Source organism: Octodon degus, unplaced genomic scaffold, assembly GCF_000260255.1.
Source record: "Octodon degus isolate 3935 unplaced genomic scaffold, OctDeg1.0 scaffold00058, whole genome shotgun sequence".
Lineage (NCBI taxonomy): Eukaryota > Metazoa > Chordata > Mammalia > Rodentia > Octodontidae > Octodon > Octodon degus.
The window spans coordinates 711,857-728,013 of NW_004524634.1; the positions used below are offsets into that span (position 1 = coordinate 711,857).

The 16,157-nt window shown below is 40.1% G+C and overlaps 1 protein-coding gene across 10 annotated transcripts in view; it reads right to left on the reverse strand.

Moving 5' to 3' along the window:
- The window catches only part of Aak1 (AP2 associated kinase 1), a 188,248-nt gene that overhangs the window by 94,325 nt on the left and 77,766 nt on the right, over positions 1-16,157 (reverse strand). For all 10 annotated transcript variants that reach the window (XM_023718386.1, XM_023718385.1, XM_023718384.1 and 7 more), the window contains exon 3: positions 6,205-6,323. In XM_023718386.1, coding sequence (XP_023574154.1) covers positions 6,205-6,323 — 119 coding nt within the window. The remainder of the gene's footprint in view (positions 1-6,204; positions 6,324-16,157) is intronic.

The window sequence follows — 16,157 nt, forward strand, 5'->3', positions numbered from 1 at the left end:
GGCTGGCTGGCATGTGGTGCTGGGGGATCGAACCGTGGTCCCTGTGCTTTGCCAAGCTTGTTCCAAGTAGGTGCTTTAGACCACTGAGCCATCTCGCCAGCCCCCCATATGACTTTAAAGGATAATTTTTACAGAATATGAATTTTGTCTCAACTTAGATCAACAAAAAGTAATACAACATGCTGGGGAGATAGCTCAGTGGCACAAGTGCCTGCCTGCCAAGCACATGGTCCTGAGTTCAATCTCTGGTACTAAAAAAATAGTAATATAACAAGCTATGGGGAAGCAAATTTTGTTAAAAGTAACACAGGGGAAGAACAGAAAAAGAAGTCCTTTGAGTAGCACTGAGCTAGAGTAGCCAGACAGCCCCCATCCGAAACCTAGCTACATCCTTTTGACAAGTTGTTTTCTTACAATACTGCCATTTCCTTAGGCCTCCAGCCCATCTATATAGAAGTGTTCAATGGTCCTTGCTTATATCTAGCTAAAGCTTTCTACCTCCTGATTTTTTAAATTGCTACTCTAAAGTAAAATTTGTAAGTCTATTTCTTCACTCCCCCAACAGATGAAATGGTATTATTTTGACTAAATCTTCTCATTTCTACCTTAAACCGTCCTACTTCCTTTGATAGGATCTCTTTTTTCCCTGAACTAAGAATCAAACCAAGAGACCCTCTAACCCCTGAGCTACATCCCTAGCCCATCCTGCCCCATGTTTTGAGATTAGATCTAGCTATGTTGCCCAGGCTAGGCTCAAAGCTGCAATCCTCTGGCCTCAGTCTTCTAAAGTGCAAGGATTACAAGCATATGCCACTATATCAAACTCTACAGGATTTTAAAGACCATTTTGGATGCTATGAATGGCCCCAAGAAATGAATGAAATACTCCATGCCTGGTCTAATTCATGCAGAGTAAACCAGTACTACTACCGTGTATAATTTTATTAATGTGGCCAAAAATTACATTCTTTTTTTTTTTTTTTTTTGGCAACCACATTACACTACATGTTCATACTGAGTTAATTGACCACTTAAATGCCTAAGTCTTTTTCCATTTGTGCTGCTTTTAATCTTGCCTCCCCTGAACTATACTCTTGCAGTTGATTACAGTAAAATAAAAATCCCAAAACATGACTTTACCTTATTTCATCTCATTAGATTCAGTCCATTGCTTCTGTAAGCATCATTCCATCACCCAACGTAGCCATTACATCTTCCAAGTTTATATTAAGTACCTAATTATTAAATGTCTTTTTTCTTTTAGCAAGTTATTTGTTAAATGCTAAATAACATTAAACTAGTAGTAAGCCATGGTGGTTTTTTCCTTAGAAAATTTCCTCCATATCCAAGTCATAAAAATAAAATACTGATCAGAAATCCTAATAACTGGAACAATTATATCCAACTGGCAGCAGCCAGCCTAGACCCTCCATTTGCCCACAGATGGATAATAAGTCCTTATCAAGAACTGGCAAAAATGCCCAGACCCTGGATTAACTGCATACACCCCCATCCAAAAAGGTTCCTAAAGCAAGATACAGCTTATGTGACATGGCTGAATGGCAAGGCTCTTTGGGGCCTGCTTACTCAGCCAAGTAAAAACACAGCTTAAAGTCTATTTTGTTCAGTGAGTAGTATATTAACATTCAAATAGAACAAAATATTAACAGTTACTTCCTACTTCTGTCCTCATCCCCTTAGAAGACTACCTCTCTTCTCTCCCTCCCTCCCTCCTTCCATCCATCCCTTCTCCCTCTCTCTCTCTTTCCACTGTTTTCTTCCAAGCAAATTAGGTTCAAACAATATGTGTTAGGTACACATGCACCAACTTTTCTTACACTAAAGGTAGCACAGCATCAAAGATCTTTAAAAATAATGTGCTCCAGATTTTGCCTCATATAAAACCTGAGGAGCTCTCTACTGTACCGAATCTGCATCTTTTTTGGGGGAAGAATATGAAAACACTTGCTTGCCTCAAATTGTCTGATCTCCCTTCTGTTCTAAGTCTTCAAATATCATCAGCGCAATTCAATGTCTTCATTATCAAGCTCAATGAGGACGTAATTCATATGGGCCAGGAGAGGTAAACGTAGGACAATGCTTAACACATTTTAAGTTTTAGATCTTTCCTATCTCTGTTCTTATTCTTTTAAGTCTGAAGATAATTATAATCTTTTCCTGCCTTTAGGCAAACAAATCAGAAGTCCCACTTCCAACTGTTCATCAGAAATCAGAATCCCTTTGGTTCTATTAGAGCACAAATCCCAGATGTATCAAAGGATTCATACTAGACTCTAGCAGATAGCATTTATTAAAATAAAATGTGAAGCCACTCTAGAGAAGCCACTGTTCTCTTGTATTTGACTGTAGCATGCCCATCCTTCTTCCACTATAAGCACATAGAAAATTCCTCATCTTGGGATACCAGCACGCAAGTTTTTGCATGTCGGAAACAGTGCTACATCTTCCAATTCCCTTCACAATTCTTATAATTCCTGAGAGAGATGGGATGGGATATGGCTCCTGAGAGAAATGTGAGTTTAAAGGAGTTAAAAACACATAGAATTTCAATTAAAACTGGTAGAAAACGAAAACAAAACAACTTCTAAAAGCATGAATTTCACCTGAATGGACGAATTCCTCAACTATCACAACTTACTCATCTGAAATTATCAGTCAACAGCCCTGTAAAATTAAGGAAACGAAATTTGAAACTTAAAACTCCTAAAGGAGTAATCCCCAGGTCCACAAGGAGAATTTTACTAAAAGCTTAACGTGGATTCAACACCAATTCTACACAACCTCTTCCAGAACACCAGAACAGTGGACAAGCCTCATTTCATACTATAAAGACTTTATTACCCTGATCCTAGACCTAACAAAACAGTGAGCTAAAGGGAATTCTTAGGTCACAGTGAGGACAAATGAGCTTTCAATGATACAAATAGCAATGACACATGGACCGCAGGTTTGCTACCACTGCAGGTCAAATTAAGTTAGTCTTAGAACTAACTCAAGTTGTCTAGTCCAGACTGCAACAAGTCAGAAAAGACCAAGGGAAAAATTTTCAAGACGACAAACAGAAAATACTAAATTCCTGAGAGAGACGGGATGGGATATGGCTAAATATTCAAATGTAGCTAAATATTCAAAAAGCAATTCATATAAGTTAGGCTTAAGGATTACATTGTTGGAAAGTACAGCGAAAGCTAAGACCAATAGAAGAAAAATAAAATAATTATTAATTCTAGTGAACACAGTTAAATAAGGCTTATTAATCACTGTCCACTAAAAGATTCAGCTAGAACAGTTCCTACAAAATAATATAAAAACTAATATTAACACAACCAATGCATCGTTAAAGTTTACTTTTATTTTGGAAGAATGGGGATGAGAATGCTGCATGCATTTAGGAAGAGTGCTTGGCAGGAGACACATGGGCTAAATCGTTACTTCCCATAGCAGATAATACCTAAAATGGAGAAGAATTCAACAAGTAGCAATATTAGCACGTTATTCAGAAACTTATGAAAAGAATCAACTAAGCAGTTGCCTCTGGAACCCTGAAATGGCCTAGGAGGACACCCTTGAGGCTGCTTGGCTATTTTGAACAAGCTCAGTTCAATTATTTGATTATGTAATCCCTAAAAAACATTAAGTTAAAATAAAATGAAACAAAACTTTCACAGCTAATACGTGACTGGACCAGAACTTGAGCCCATGTAACTTGACTCCTACTCAGGCCTGTTAAGTTGTAAGCTCCTGTGAACCTGTGTTTCTTTAGCTCTTCAACAACAATAACTGCCTAGCACAGTAAGCCCTCCCCCTGTTTCTAAATAAATAGAAGAAAGCGAAAGACTAGAACTGCATTTCTTATTCAAGTAAACAAATGAGGGCATCCCAGCCAGAAGAAACAGCAGAAGCAAAGCTTTAGTGTGAGTATGGAGCAAGAGTGGAGCAAGAGTGGAACAAGGAGGAGTAAGGAGGAACAAGAAAGACCCAGAAAACCCACTGGGTGTGTGAATAGAGGTACAGCATTGTCTTTGCTTTTTTTTTTTTTGTATTTTAGGGAAGGGTCTACAGGGTATTAGGGTCTCACTACAAGATTGGACTAGTAGTGATCCGCTTGTTTACATCCTCCCAAGTGTTGGTATTACAAGGGTGTGCCACCATGCCCAGTCTCAATCCCCCTCTCAGTGTGCCCCGGGGATGGGGCTAGCACAGCAGGCCTGGGGATCAGACCCCCAACCCCTGTGCCTGCTTGCAGGCCCTTTAATCTGCTGAGCTATTTGGCCGGCCCTTTAATCTGCTGAGCTATTTGGCTGGCCCTTTTGCCTCATTTTTTGTTAGATCTGCTTTGGCATCAGGGTAACAATGTCTTTATACTATGAATTAGGCATGTCCCCTCCTCTAGGTTCTGGAAGAGACTATAGCTTGGCCATGTGTCAGGGGAACAGGAAGACACTGGTACCTTGCAAGCAGATCTACCTGGTCTTGAGCCTTGGGAATTGGTTGACTGAACTTACTTACAGTGGTAACAGTTCTTCCCCACATAGTGTCAGCTTTCTAGAATTCATAGTACACCAGGTTCTCTATTATCCTGAAGTTTTTTTCAGTAGAGCAAGTGCAGTATTAGTTACTCTTACCAGACGCTGAAAAGGTGACTTCCTTCCAGGGAAGGGTAGGAGCAGGCAAAGCCTGGTGAAATATCACAAAGATACCACCACCTCTCTTGCTTTTTGCTCTTTACAAAAGCATTAAAATAAAGGGCACAAAGAAATCACTGTCTTTAGGTAAACACATGTATTGCTATTGTCACTGTTCATGCATTCATTTCATCCAAAGTTTATTAACCCATTTACTAAATGTCAAGCAGTGGGGGCATGGCCCTAGCTCAGGCCTTTAAGTGGCTGCTTCCACAAAGCTCTCAGCCTTAGGTTGCTGGAGTTCAAACCTCACAACTCTCCCGCTGGCCAAAAGTGCCCTGAAGCCATTCGAGGAACAACAACAACAAAAAAAAACAAAAAAAAAAATGTCAAGCAGTATATGGAAAGTATAAAGTTTCTGATTATATATAATTAATTTTTCAATTGCGGAACTACTTAAAACACATTAAACAACATAATTGGTACAAACAAAATACTATAGAAACACAAAGGAATGAAAGACTAATTATAGTGGTTTTTTATCATGCATAATATCACACAGGCAGAAGACTCCCACAGCCACCCCTCTGCTTTGATCATCAGCACATGCCCATTTTTGTTTCTCTTCTACATCCACTTAGTCTTCATGACATTATATTACTTTACCTAGAAATACTTCAGCATGTATCTCTAATGCATAGGGACGCTTTCCTTAAATACAATATAAATATAAATCTTAAAGATGAGTCTTAAAATCCCAATGTACAATCAACATGCAACATATGTATGTATATTATTAACATATATGTATATAACATATATAATATGTTGGTATAATTAGCATATATGTAAATATAATTAACATATACAGTGTATATATAATCAACATATACAATAACACAGAGATTTTAATGTGTCCATTTTACTTCTGATGTTTGTACACCCCTGTGTGAATGTTACCAAAAGCAACACATTTCCATGGCCATGAAAGCTCTCATACACCCCTTTTGGCCAGTTTCCCAATCCAGACAACCACTATCTGATTTTATTGCCAATGATCAATTTTAACTGTTCTTCAGACTTTAACAAATGGAATTGCACGAGTTTATACAGTTTCTAGGTTTTTTAGAAACTACATGCACAAAATATAAACTTAAGTAAGGATCTGCTCATGAAATGCTAATGAGCTCAGGAGGGTTGAAGCCTGGGAGAGAGGACTGGACACTGAGAAAGACAGGGCTACAAAAGGAGGCTCCTCAGAAAGTTAGGGTTTCCACATTATGCACGACATTTTATTTCTGAGAACAAAGTGGTTAAATAAGCTTTTGCCAATGTCCCAAATGACTTCTCTAACCTAAAACTTGGCCCACTGTCTCAAAGTACTTGTTTCTGCCCAACCTCCAGCTGAGGGTGACCAAGGAAGGAATACCCCCTGGCCAGAGGCTTCACTGCCACGTCTGGGGAGGGCACCTCCCACCCCCACCCACGGCTTTCTTCTGCCAGGGCAGTCTCTAGCTCCATTTCCCAGGAAGGGTCAAGGCTCAAGGGGCAGCCTTACCATGATCTGGATTTCCCTCTTGCACACCTGGAGGTCATGCTCATTGTTGACAAACATGCGTTTCAAGGCACATTTCATCCCATTGCTTGTCCTCACCAGAAACACTATAGCAAATCCACCTGTGAGAGAAGCACACACATAAGCTCTTTTCAGTCAAATTCAAAAAATCATGATGGCTGCAGGTTGCTGCGGTTACTGTTAATGGTACTGTGCCATTGTTAGCCAGTCATAAGGCTGACCTGGCCCAAAGACACTTAGGTTCCTAGAACTCAGAGATATGACTTATAGAACGGAGCCAAGAGTCAGAGAAATGTTCCTTATCAGTAAGTTATTCCAGAATCGAGGAAGAACAGTGATTGTCTTCCAAAGAGCCCACAGATAAACACATGAATGAATAGAAGAAGCAAAAAGATCCAACTACTGGTCTGGGCATTGTGATACTCTTGTTAAATTGGCCGCATGATCCTGTGAGGGTGGGGTTATCATTCCTAGTAAAACAATAACTAGCTGAAGAAAACAAAGGTGTAGAAGAGATTCAATTCAAACCAAGGTTTTGTTTGTTTTTCTTTGTTTTTAAGTCCAGGACTCTTTCTCTCATAACAGAGGGGAGAAAATTTTAATAATTGTTATGATAAACAGTCATTAATTTATTTCAAGAATCTCCTTTTCTTCTCACCCTTCCTCACTTCACCCCTCAGTTCAAATCAGTAAGTGTTGAAGATTCTCTGCTCCCTGTATTCTGTGGGCTACTAAGACACAAAATGTAGTGTGAAAGTGTTCTTCTATATAACAGACATTACTGGATATGCACTTTAAAATCTGCAGTACCCTTACTTCACAATTCAGTAACAGAAATTTATACAACTCTAGCAGGAATTCACAATGTTCTACTGTTAACCTCTAGATTACACAAATTCTTAGAACTGCTAGTCTCAATCTCACTTCCAAAGCACAGTATGAGGTGTTCAATGACCTTGTTAAGAGGACTGATAGACAAGGTGTAGAAAAGCTGTTGCAGTTGAAGGCTTTGGCACAAGCTGCAATTATGACAGCTCAGTCCATCTGCCTGCTTGCACCCACCCATCATTTAACTCACACACTCTGTCCACTGACCCTGCACAGAAAAAAAAACAACATTGCTGGGCTACTCCACATACAAAGATGTTCACTAACCAGATAGACGTGAACATGGAAGGAAGTCGTCAGTATGGGAACTTGAGGTACTGGAGCGAGCAGCCACCTGCAAAACTGCACAGATCAGTAAGCAGCCATTGTGGAAATCTCCAGCCTCTAGGAAGTAACATTTGAGAACTGATTCTAATTCCTCTGACCCTCAGTGGCACCTCCGTAGATGTCTGTGTACTGTCTATGCATTTCCTGATGTTCCATTACAGTAATTAACACTTCGGAAAATTGAGTAAGATCTATTCCTCATAAACAAAAAGAGCCTTAATCATAAAGCATTGTTCCATGTTTTCATAAAATATATACATGGTTCTATAAAAACAAAATTAATGAATTCCAATGTCCCAAACATGCATTGTGATGATTTAGCAGTGACTGCATTTCTGAGTATTTTCAGTCACTATTTTCTTTTATGGTTCTCAGACAAAACTTTGCCATCCAACCTTTAACTACAATGGTTTTTTTTTTTTCAAAGTTTTATTGATAAACAGATAGCAATGAGACAGTTTCAAATCAAATTGGAAGTACCGTTTCAACAAATAATACACTGTATATATTCTTCTTAGTGGTTAACTGCTGTACAAGATGCGGACTTGTGATCCCATTTACAAACACTATTAGAACAAATCATTCTATTCATTAAAAGAATGCAACTATATATTTATCCTAACCACTTTGAATACACAGATACAAAATGGACATTTATCGGTATACCCCATTTGTTTTAAGTTCCGTTATTGAATATTATAGGTGTGTAAACTCAGCAAAATATTCTAAAAGAGTCCAGTAGCCCATAATAGCATTGGGTCTTCTGTTTAACTGGCAATGTCAGAAATTATTGACCCGAGTCCCCCACAGCTCAACATAACAGTATGGCTTTATTTCCTATCTTTCGTCTTCATACTTTTCTACTGGATGGTTAAGACCAAGGTAAAGCAGGACCTATGCAACAAGAGTTGTAGCTTTTTGGTCTGAGAAGGTCAGTGAAATGCCCTCAGGATTTATCCGTAGAATCTTTGTCAGTGCAGCCATGTGGATGAGTCACGGCCATTGCTTGGCCAATGTGCTCTCTGTGAAAGCCTGAGAGAGTGTCTTCTCCCCATGTGACTCTCCTTAGGCACACTCTACGATCACTTTCCTCTTTGGCCCCATAATCTTCTTGATCAGAAAATTTGGGACACTACCGAGGTACATGACGTTACAGTACAAGTTCTCATATGTCCTGAGTCTTAATTGACTTTAGAAGGCTAGGGCCAAAATGTTGGCTTTCCTTGTAGCCCTCCTTTTTCTCTAATTTTGGTCTGCAAACTTAGGTTGTTAACCATCCAGAATTTAACTACCATGTTTGTAATCCTCTAATCTCTAACCAAGAATATTTTCCATTTTCTTACAATACATTAAACTGTTCCATTATTTATTTTTGGGTACAGGGTCTGGCTACGCAGTTAGGACTTATAGTGACCCTCCTGTATCAGCCTCCCCAGCACTGGGATTACAGGAGTGTGTCACCATGCCTGGTTTTGGGGCCGACACAGTAGGTCCAGGGATGCGGGACTGGCACAACATGTGGTATCAGGGGATTAAACTCAGGACCTGGCACTTGCCAGGCAGGTGCTTAGACTGCCAAGCTATCTCCCCAGCTCTCCATTATTAATTTTAATTCCAGAATTTTAAATATTTAGTTTTTTAAAAAACTAGCATTGAAAATTAAAGTGTTTCTCCCTCCTTTTACACACACACACACACACACTCTCTCTCTCTCTTTCTAAATTCTAAGACGCATATCTTTTTACATTTAAATTTAGGGTACCAGAATTTGTCTTATAATGAAAATGTAGGCTTAGGGCCAGGGAAATAGTTCAGCAGCTTAAGCATCTAAGTTCAATTCCCAGTACCAAAACAAAACAAAACAAAGTTCCTTTTTCAAAAAAGCTTTAAAATCATTAATGTGTTCTATAATTATTTAGAATCAAGGAAAGTAGTAGTATAGATTATGAAATTTGTATTTATATTCATAATTGTTTCATATATAGTCCAAAGGAGCCTCATTTTATGGATATTTTGAATGTTTAAAAAAGTCATAGCACTAGAGATTCTGCACCAGTAGCATTAAGCCTGTAGAGCACTGAACCAAGAATTTTACTTTTTGGTGTGAGAAACCAAGTGAGGCCTAGGAATTCCAAAGCTAGTTAAGCGCAGAGCCTGGAGCTGTGCCATGCTCCTTCCTAACTATCTAAGAAACGTCCTTTCCACATCACCTATTGTTGAGAAAACCCATGTAGTACCCATTAAGAGAAGAAAGTATCTGACAGTGCTACAGAACAAAAAATAGGACTGGGTACTTCCTTTATTTGAAATAATCAACCCCTTCACTTTACTGAAGTGACATAGAAGTTAAAAGATGACTTGCATATAAACTCCAAAATATACACACAAGTATTTGCACACACACTGATTATCACAGTTTTAGTTCATATACTAATTATCATAGTTTTTGCCTTTCTTGCTTAAAGAGGATTTCATGGGCTGTTTCCCTGACCCACACTTGTATAGGACATATTTTAAAGGCATTTCAATTTATGATCCTGGCACCACGAAAAAGTCAGACCTTTTAGAAGCAGGTCGATGGAGCTGTAATTTGAGATAACTGCCACCAGATGGGAGCAAAGCAGTAACAGATGGAAGCAATAGTTAAGCAAGCCGACTTTCCTTCCAGGATGGACGAAATGGGTCAGCTACCACACCAGCCCACAGGCACAACTGGCTGAAAAAAGCCAGACTGGATTCTCAAAGTCTATGACTGTGATAAATATAAAAATCAAAGCAATTAATTACTATGCCTAACATGGAAGCACATTATTAAAAGTGTCTATGTCTATAAAAGGATTTAATTTAGGTGAAAAGGATTTAATCATGAATTTGAAATTGAAGCCTAGTAGGATGTCATTACAAAAATGTTCACCACTGTCACTGTGTCACTGACCAAACAGAGGTGTAAATTACTAGGTCAGAAGATGTAGGTGAGAAACCACCCACAGTATTTCTCAAGCACAGGTCATATGTCTACCACACAGATCAGGGTAATGACTGCCAGAGATACGCAGGGTCCAGGCTATTACAGCAGGAGCTGTCAACAGCGGAGACTGTCAAGAGAGATGCTTATTTCAGACCAAGTTCCACCCCAAGACCTTAATTAAATAGAAAAATCTAGAGCTAAGGTGAGGATGGTTTGAATAGACGTAAGAAAATCTAACTGCCCTGTGCTAGTCTCCTGCTTAATGGCATTCAGTGAAACATTAAGATAATCTCATCCATGAATTTACTAAAACACCAAAGGAAAAAGTATCTAATCTGTCTCGTGAAGCAAGCAGGTGAAGCAGGTGTGATTTGTCTACTACATATTTTATGATGTTTCTGACTTATACAAAAAAACATACCTGCTCCCACTGTTGTAGACAGCTGAATTAGAATTATTATAGGCAGTCAGACAGGGCTAGGCCCTCAAGGAGACAAGATGGAAGACAAGGTAACTTTGCAACTTGGAAGAGAGTGACACTCCCATATGGGCTAGACCTCCAGACAAAAGAGGAACATACAGCTACATACTTCCCTAGAGATGGGCATCAGGGATTGATATTCTAAAGAGGTACCAATCACCTTGAAAGAACACAAATGAGTCACTAGCCCAACCCTCAACAGGAAGAAACCCTGTCCCATATTCATGCCCACTTGCTATGTGACTCCTCTGCCCATTTGGTCCTGGATTTAATCAATTTTACCTGAGCAATGGCACTTTTAATCTCATTGATTGACCATAATTTTGTCTCACCTCATGCCTACCTAAGGGAGTTCCCATGTTCTCCACCTTAGACCTGCCTAACTGCATGGCTTTCCTCTATAAAAGTCCCTGGAAAAGACAGCTTCCAGGGGGTACAACTTGCTGGGGTCCCCTTCCTGTCCCTCTCTTGGACAGCAGCTTTCTTTCCCTCAATAAATATATTCTGCTCATAATCTGTTTGTTCCTAAAATTCATTCTTCAGTTTTAGAGAACACGAACTCATTCCAGGTAATTTTTAGGTTGGAAGATCAGTTTTTCCCCTATGTCATTTGGAGGTCATCTACCTGAGATCAGTTTTTCTCCTTGTGTCATTTGGAGGTTCCCTGTATCACCATTTTCCCTAAAGTATATAGCACTCTTAGTCTAACACTCTCTCCCTAATTTTTGATGACAATGTAGATGGATATTTAGAATCTACTATGAGGTTAGAGATTTTTGTCTGGTTCATTCCCTTCTGGATTTTCATGCCCTGGAACAGAACGGACCACACAGTGAGCATTCAATAATAAATTTCCTCTATTACTTAAAAGGACAGAAAAAGCAAAGTGGCACTTTGGGACACTAATCTATCTGACCCACGTAAATGGAGGGCAGCTGTGCAACTCTGTACAGTTGTTACCATGTAGGACTACGGACTTGGTTTTGTTCATTTCTAAACATACTGACCAGTTAGAATTCAAATTAGATCCCTCATCTTTTTAGGATTCTCTTAAAACCAACTTTACATACAACCCAACACACCAATTTTACATGTACAGTTTGATGAGTTCTCACTTCATATACTCCTGTAACCATCACCACAGGCAACCTACCACTGCAAACAGTTCTTCACGCTCCTTTGTAGACTCTTTCTGTTCCATAACAGCTAGTAACTTCTGTTCTATGTTTTAGCTCTGTAGCTTAGCTTGCCCACCCTAAAACATATGAAATCATGAGACAGGCCTAAAAATGTTTGTTAAAAAATTTATTACAGTAAAAAACACAGTGTCATTGATCCCATTCAAAATACCTCCACCCCTGCACACACGCTTCACACTCCATCATTGTTGCCACTTTCTGAAGCAGTCCTGGAAGTCCTCATTATTATTTTTTTCAGAAAGCATCAAAAAGTGAATTTATTTAACCATACTCAGCTGATAATATAGGAAGTGGGTGAATAATTCATGCGATAGCATGCTGAATGAACTGAAAACAAAAAGTTGGTTGGAAGAAGGCAGAGGAACTTTGTCTTGTAAGAATCAGAACCGAGGGGCTCCCTAATCATCTGGGAAGCCCTCATTTTGATCGTCTTTAATTATGGTGTTGTGGCTGCCTCAGTGTCCTGAATCTATTCAAAAATATTTATCTTTCATGGTCATTTTGACTTCGGGAAGGAATCAGAAGTTTGCTACCACAGATTTTTTTTTTTTTTTTGTACTGGGGATTGAACTCAGACCGTGTGCTTGCCAAGCAGGTACTTATGCTGCTGAGTTATCTCCCCAGCCCATCCTAGCACCAGATCTGATAAGGCAAAGGAATACACACACCAATATTTAAGTTTCTTGATTTTAATTAAGTGTACTGATACATTTTAGGAATATATAGCCACTGCATTCATTATAAGGAATTTGTACCTGCCCGTGATGTAACTTGATGCTTTTCCCCAACGCCTCTCCCTTCCCTTCAGCCCTTCCTCCCCTTATTTACAAAATCTTTGTTCTCACTTTTTTCTTTTCCCTTCCTTCCTTTTCCCCTCCTCCATCCCCAGTATTTATTTATTTACTTACTTACTTATTTGCTTATTTATTATTTTTCTGAGGACGGGGTCTACAAGGTCTACAGGGTCTCACTACGTGGATCAGACTCGTAGTGATTCTACTATGTTCAGCCTCCCAAGCGCTGGGATTACAGGCACGCACCACCACGCCAGGTCTCAGTCATCATCTCAGCGCGCCCCACAGGCAGGGCCGGCACGGCACGGCACTAGCACGGCATGGCACGCCGGGGATTGAACCCCAGCCTTAGCATTCTGCCTAAGCAGGCACTTTAGTTCTCTGAGCTGTCAGGCTGGCCCTCCCCATCCCCAGTTTTCCTTCCCATTTGAACTTTTTTTTCCTGTTTCATAGTATCTATTATACATTTTGGTCCTTACTGACACTCAGAGAAACAATGTGATATTTAAACATGTGTGTCCAATTTATTTCACTTAAGAGTACGGCTTCAATATGCATCCATTTAGCGAGAAATGCCTCAAGATTATCCTTCTTTATGGCAGAATAGTACTCCATTGTATTAAACATAAAAATCCAGACAGTGGCTCTGCATTCATGGCCTGACAGCCGCGTAGGCTGCCTCCCAGAGCCACCTACTACAAGCTCCTGCAAACGTGAGTGCACGAATCACTGCCACAACCACATTTTAAGGCCTGCCTACTTGCTTGTCAAATTCAGCAGGAGGCGTCACCACATTTCTAAACATAACTAGTAAAAATACTCATAAAAGAAGACTTCCAGAACTGCTTCATAGACACTGGTAAAAACGATGGGATAAATGTGTGCAAAGCAGAGTATTTTAAGGGAGGTTAATAGCAATGTATCTTTCACTTAAATAATTTTTTGGCTGAAATATTCACCATAGATTTTGACCACATCTATACAGTCTATGTTCTCTTGTGTCTGGCTTTGTTTCACTCCACATATTTCTTTTTTTTTTTTTTTTAAATGTATTTGGTTGTTGAAGGGTCTCACTACACAGCTCGGACTCATAGTGATCCTCCTGTGTTCAGCCTCCCCAGCAGTGGGATTACAGGCATGCGCCACTACGCCTGGACTCTGTGGCTGGCTCAGCCCACCCTGGGGGTGAGGCTGGTGTGGCATCCACATAATATTTCTGAGATTGATCCTCATGGTCACACATATCTGTGGTTGGGTCAGTGCTTTGCCAGGTACCGTTCCATTATAGAAATATTCCATAATCACTGTATCCATTAATCTTGGGTAAATACCTAGTGTAGAGTACTGCTCCAAAGCGCTCAAAGCTCAGGACACAAATGATGCTTCTGGTCAGCTTGTAGGACATCACCCTGTTGTGAGCACAGGAACACAATGGAGCACAATTATATAACCATGGCTTAGCAATGGACAACTATGCATGTGCCACGAGGCCATCATGTAAGAATGTAAATATGTGATAATAACCTACACAAGAGCTAACCAGTACAGGCAACTCTTGCTCTGCTCTACTGCCTACTTTCGCTGCGTTGCTGTCATCTGGTCTACACTTTCTCTGGGGACCTCAAACATGAATTTACTCCTTCAGCCTCTTTGACACTGACATCTAGGCACAGAATTGTTGGATTATATGGCCAAGTACATATTTATAAAAAACTGTCTAATAGCTCTCCACCATGACTGTACCGTTTTATATTCCCAACAGTCACATGAAAGCGCTAGTTATTCCACTTCCTTGTCAACACTAAAGTCTTTTCCATTTTAGCCATTTACCAATATCCTTATGATATTCATTTACGTTTTCCTATAGGTCCTGCATCATTTAAACTCACAAGATTAGCTGCTTCCCATCACTTTCTTTCCTCCTTCTTCTTTTTTTTGTATGTAGGAAAGGGACAAGAGTGTACAGGGTCTCAATGCATAGATCAGACTCTTTTTTTTTGGAGTTCTTTCTTTCTTTCTTTGTGTGTGTGTGTGTGTGTGTGGCCAGCTCAGCCCACCAGGGGGGCGGGGCTGGCTGGCATATGGTGCTGGGAGATTGAACCATGGTCCCTGTGCTTTGCTTAGCTTGTTCTAAGTAGGTGCTTTACACCACTGAGCCATCTCACCAGCCCTAGATCAGACTCTTACTGATCCTCCTGTTTATAGCCTCCCAAGTGCTGGGATTACAGGCGTGCGCCACCACACCCAGTCTCAGTTGCTGTCTCAGCATGCTCCAGGGAAGGGGCGGGCACAGCAGGCCTGAGGATTGAACTCCTGGCCCCTGTGTCTGCCTAAGCAGGCACTTTAATCTGCTGAGCTATTTGGCTGGCCCTACCACCACTTTCTTGATAAAAGGCTTTTGTAAGCATAGGACTGTGGCACCACCAACAAAATTAGAGATAACTTGGACCTCTACTTCTCAAATAAGAAAACATGACAGATCTCTGCGGAAGAAGTGAGAATTTAAATATAGTTATCAGTCTTCCACAGGCTAGGAGTGAGCTAGACAGCCCTGCTTCAATCTTCTAAGATCTGAGAAGCAAGCAGGTCACATATCACGACCTCTACCTGACTGACTAGGAGAATTATATGGTCTCTGAACTCTCTTTTAGTTCTAACATCAGTAAAAGATCACAATCTCCAGATGAAACTTTTAAAAGACAAATAAAACCTCAGGAGTCTCATCATGATATCTGACATCAGCAACGGGGCTTTAGATGAAGCAAGCAGTGCCTCTCCTGGCTCTGTATCAAATACTGAATCACACTGGACAGTACCAGGCCCAGGTGCTGTTCTGAATGAACAGGACACCAGTGACTTCCACTTAGCAAGGAAAAATGAGGGCTGAGGAGCAAAGGTGAGCCTGTGGAGAAGAAAAACACCGAAGTGATTATCAGCAGTGATGGGAAACAGCTGGGCAGACAATGAGACTGATTAGACCAGGAATGAGAGACAAAGAAGCCCATAATGGTGCTGAGATAGGGCTTCTGGATTTGCTGCCAAAGAGGTTTTGCTAGATATTTTTAAATCAGGCCTAGATTCTAGGAGCAAAATATCTGTCACCTGCTTATTTCTTGTAGTTAAAAGGAAACCTCATTTCCTAACATGAGGCCTATCTCTACTTTTAGGAATGGTATCCATTTGTCTGATATCCCCCCCAAAAAAGAAAGAAAGAAAGAAAGAAAGAAAGAAAGAAAGAAAGAAAGAAAGAAAGAAAGAAAGAAAGAAAGAAAGAAAGA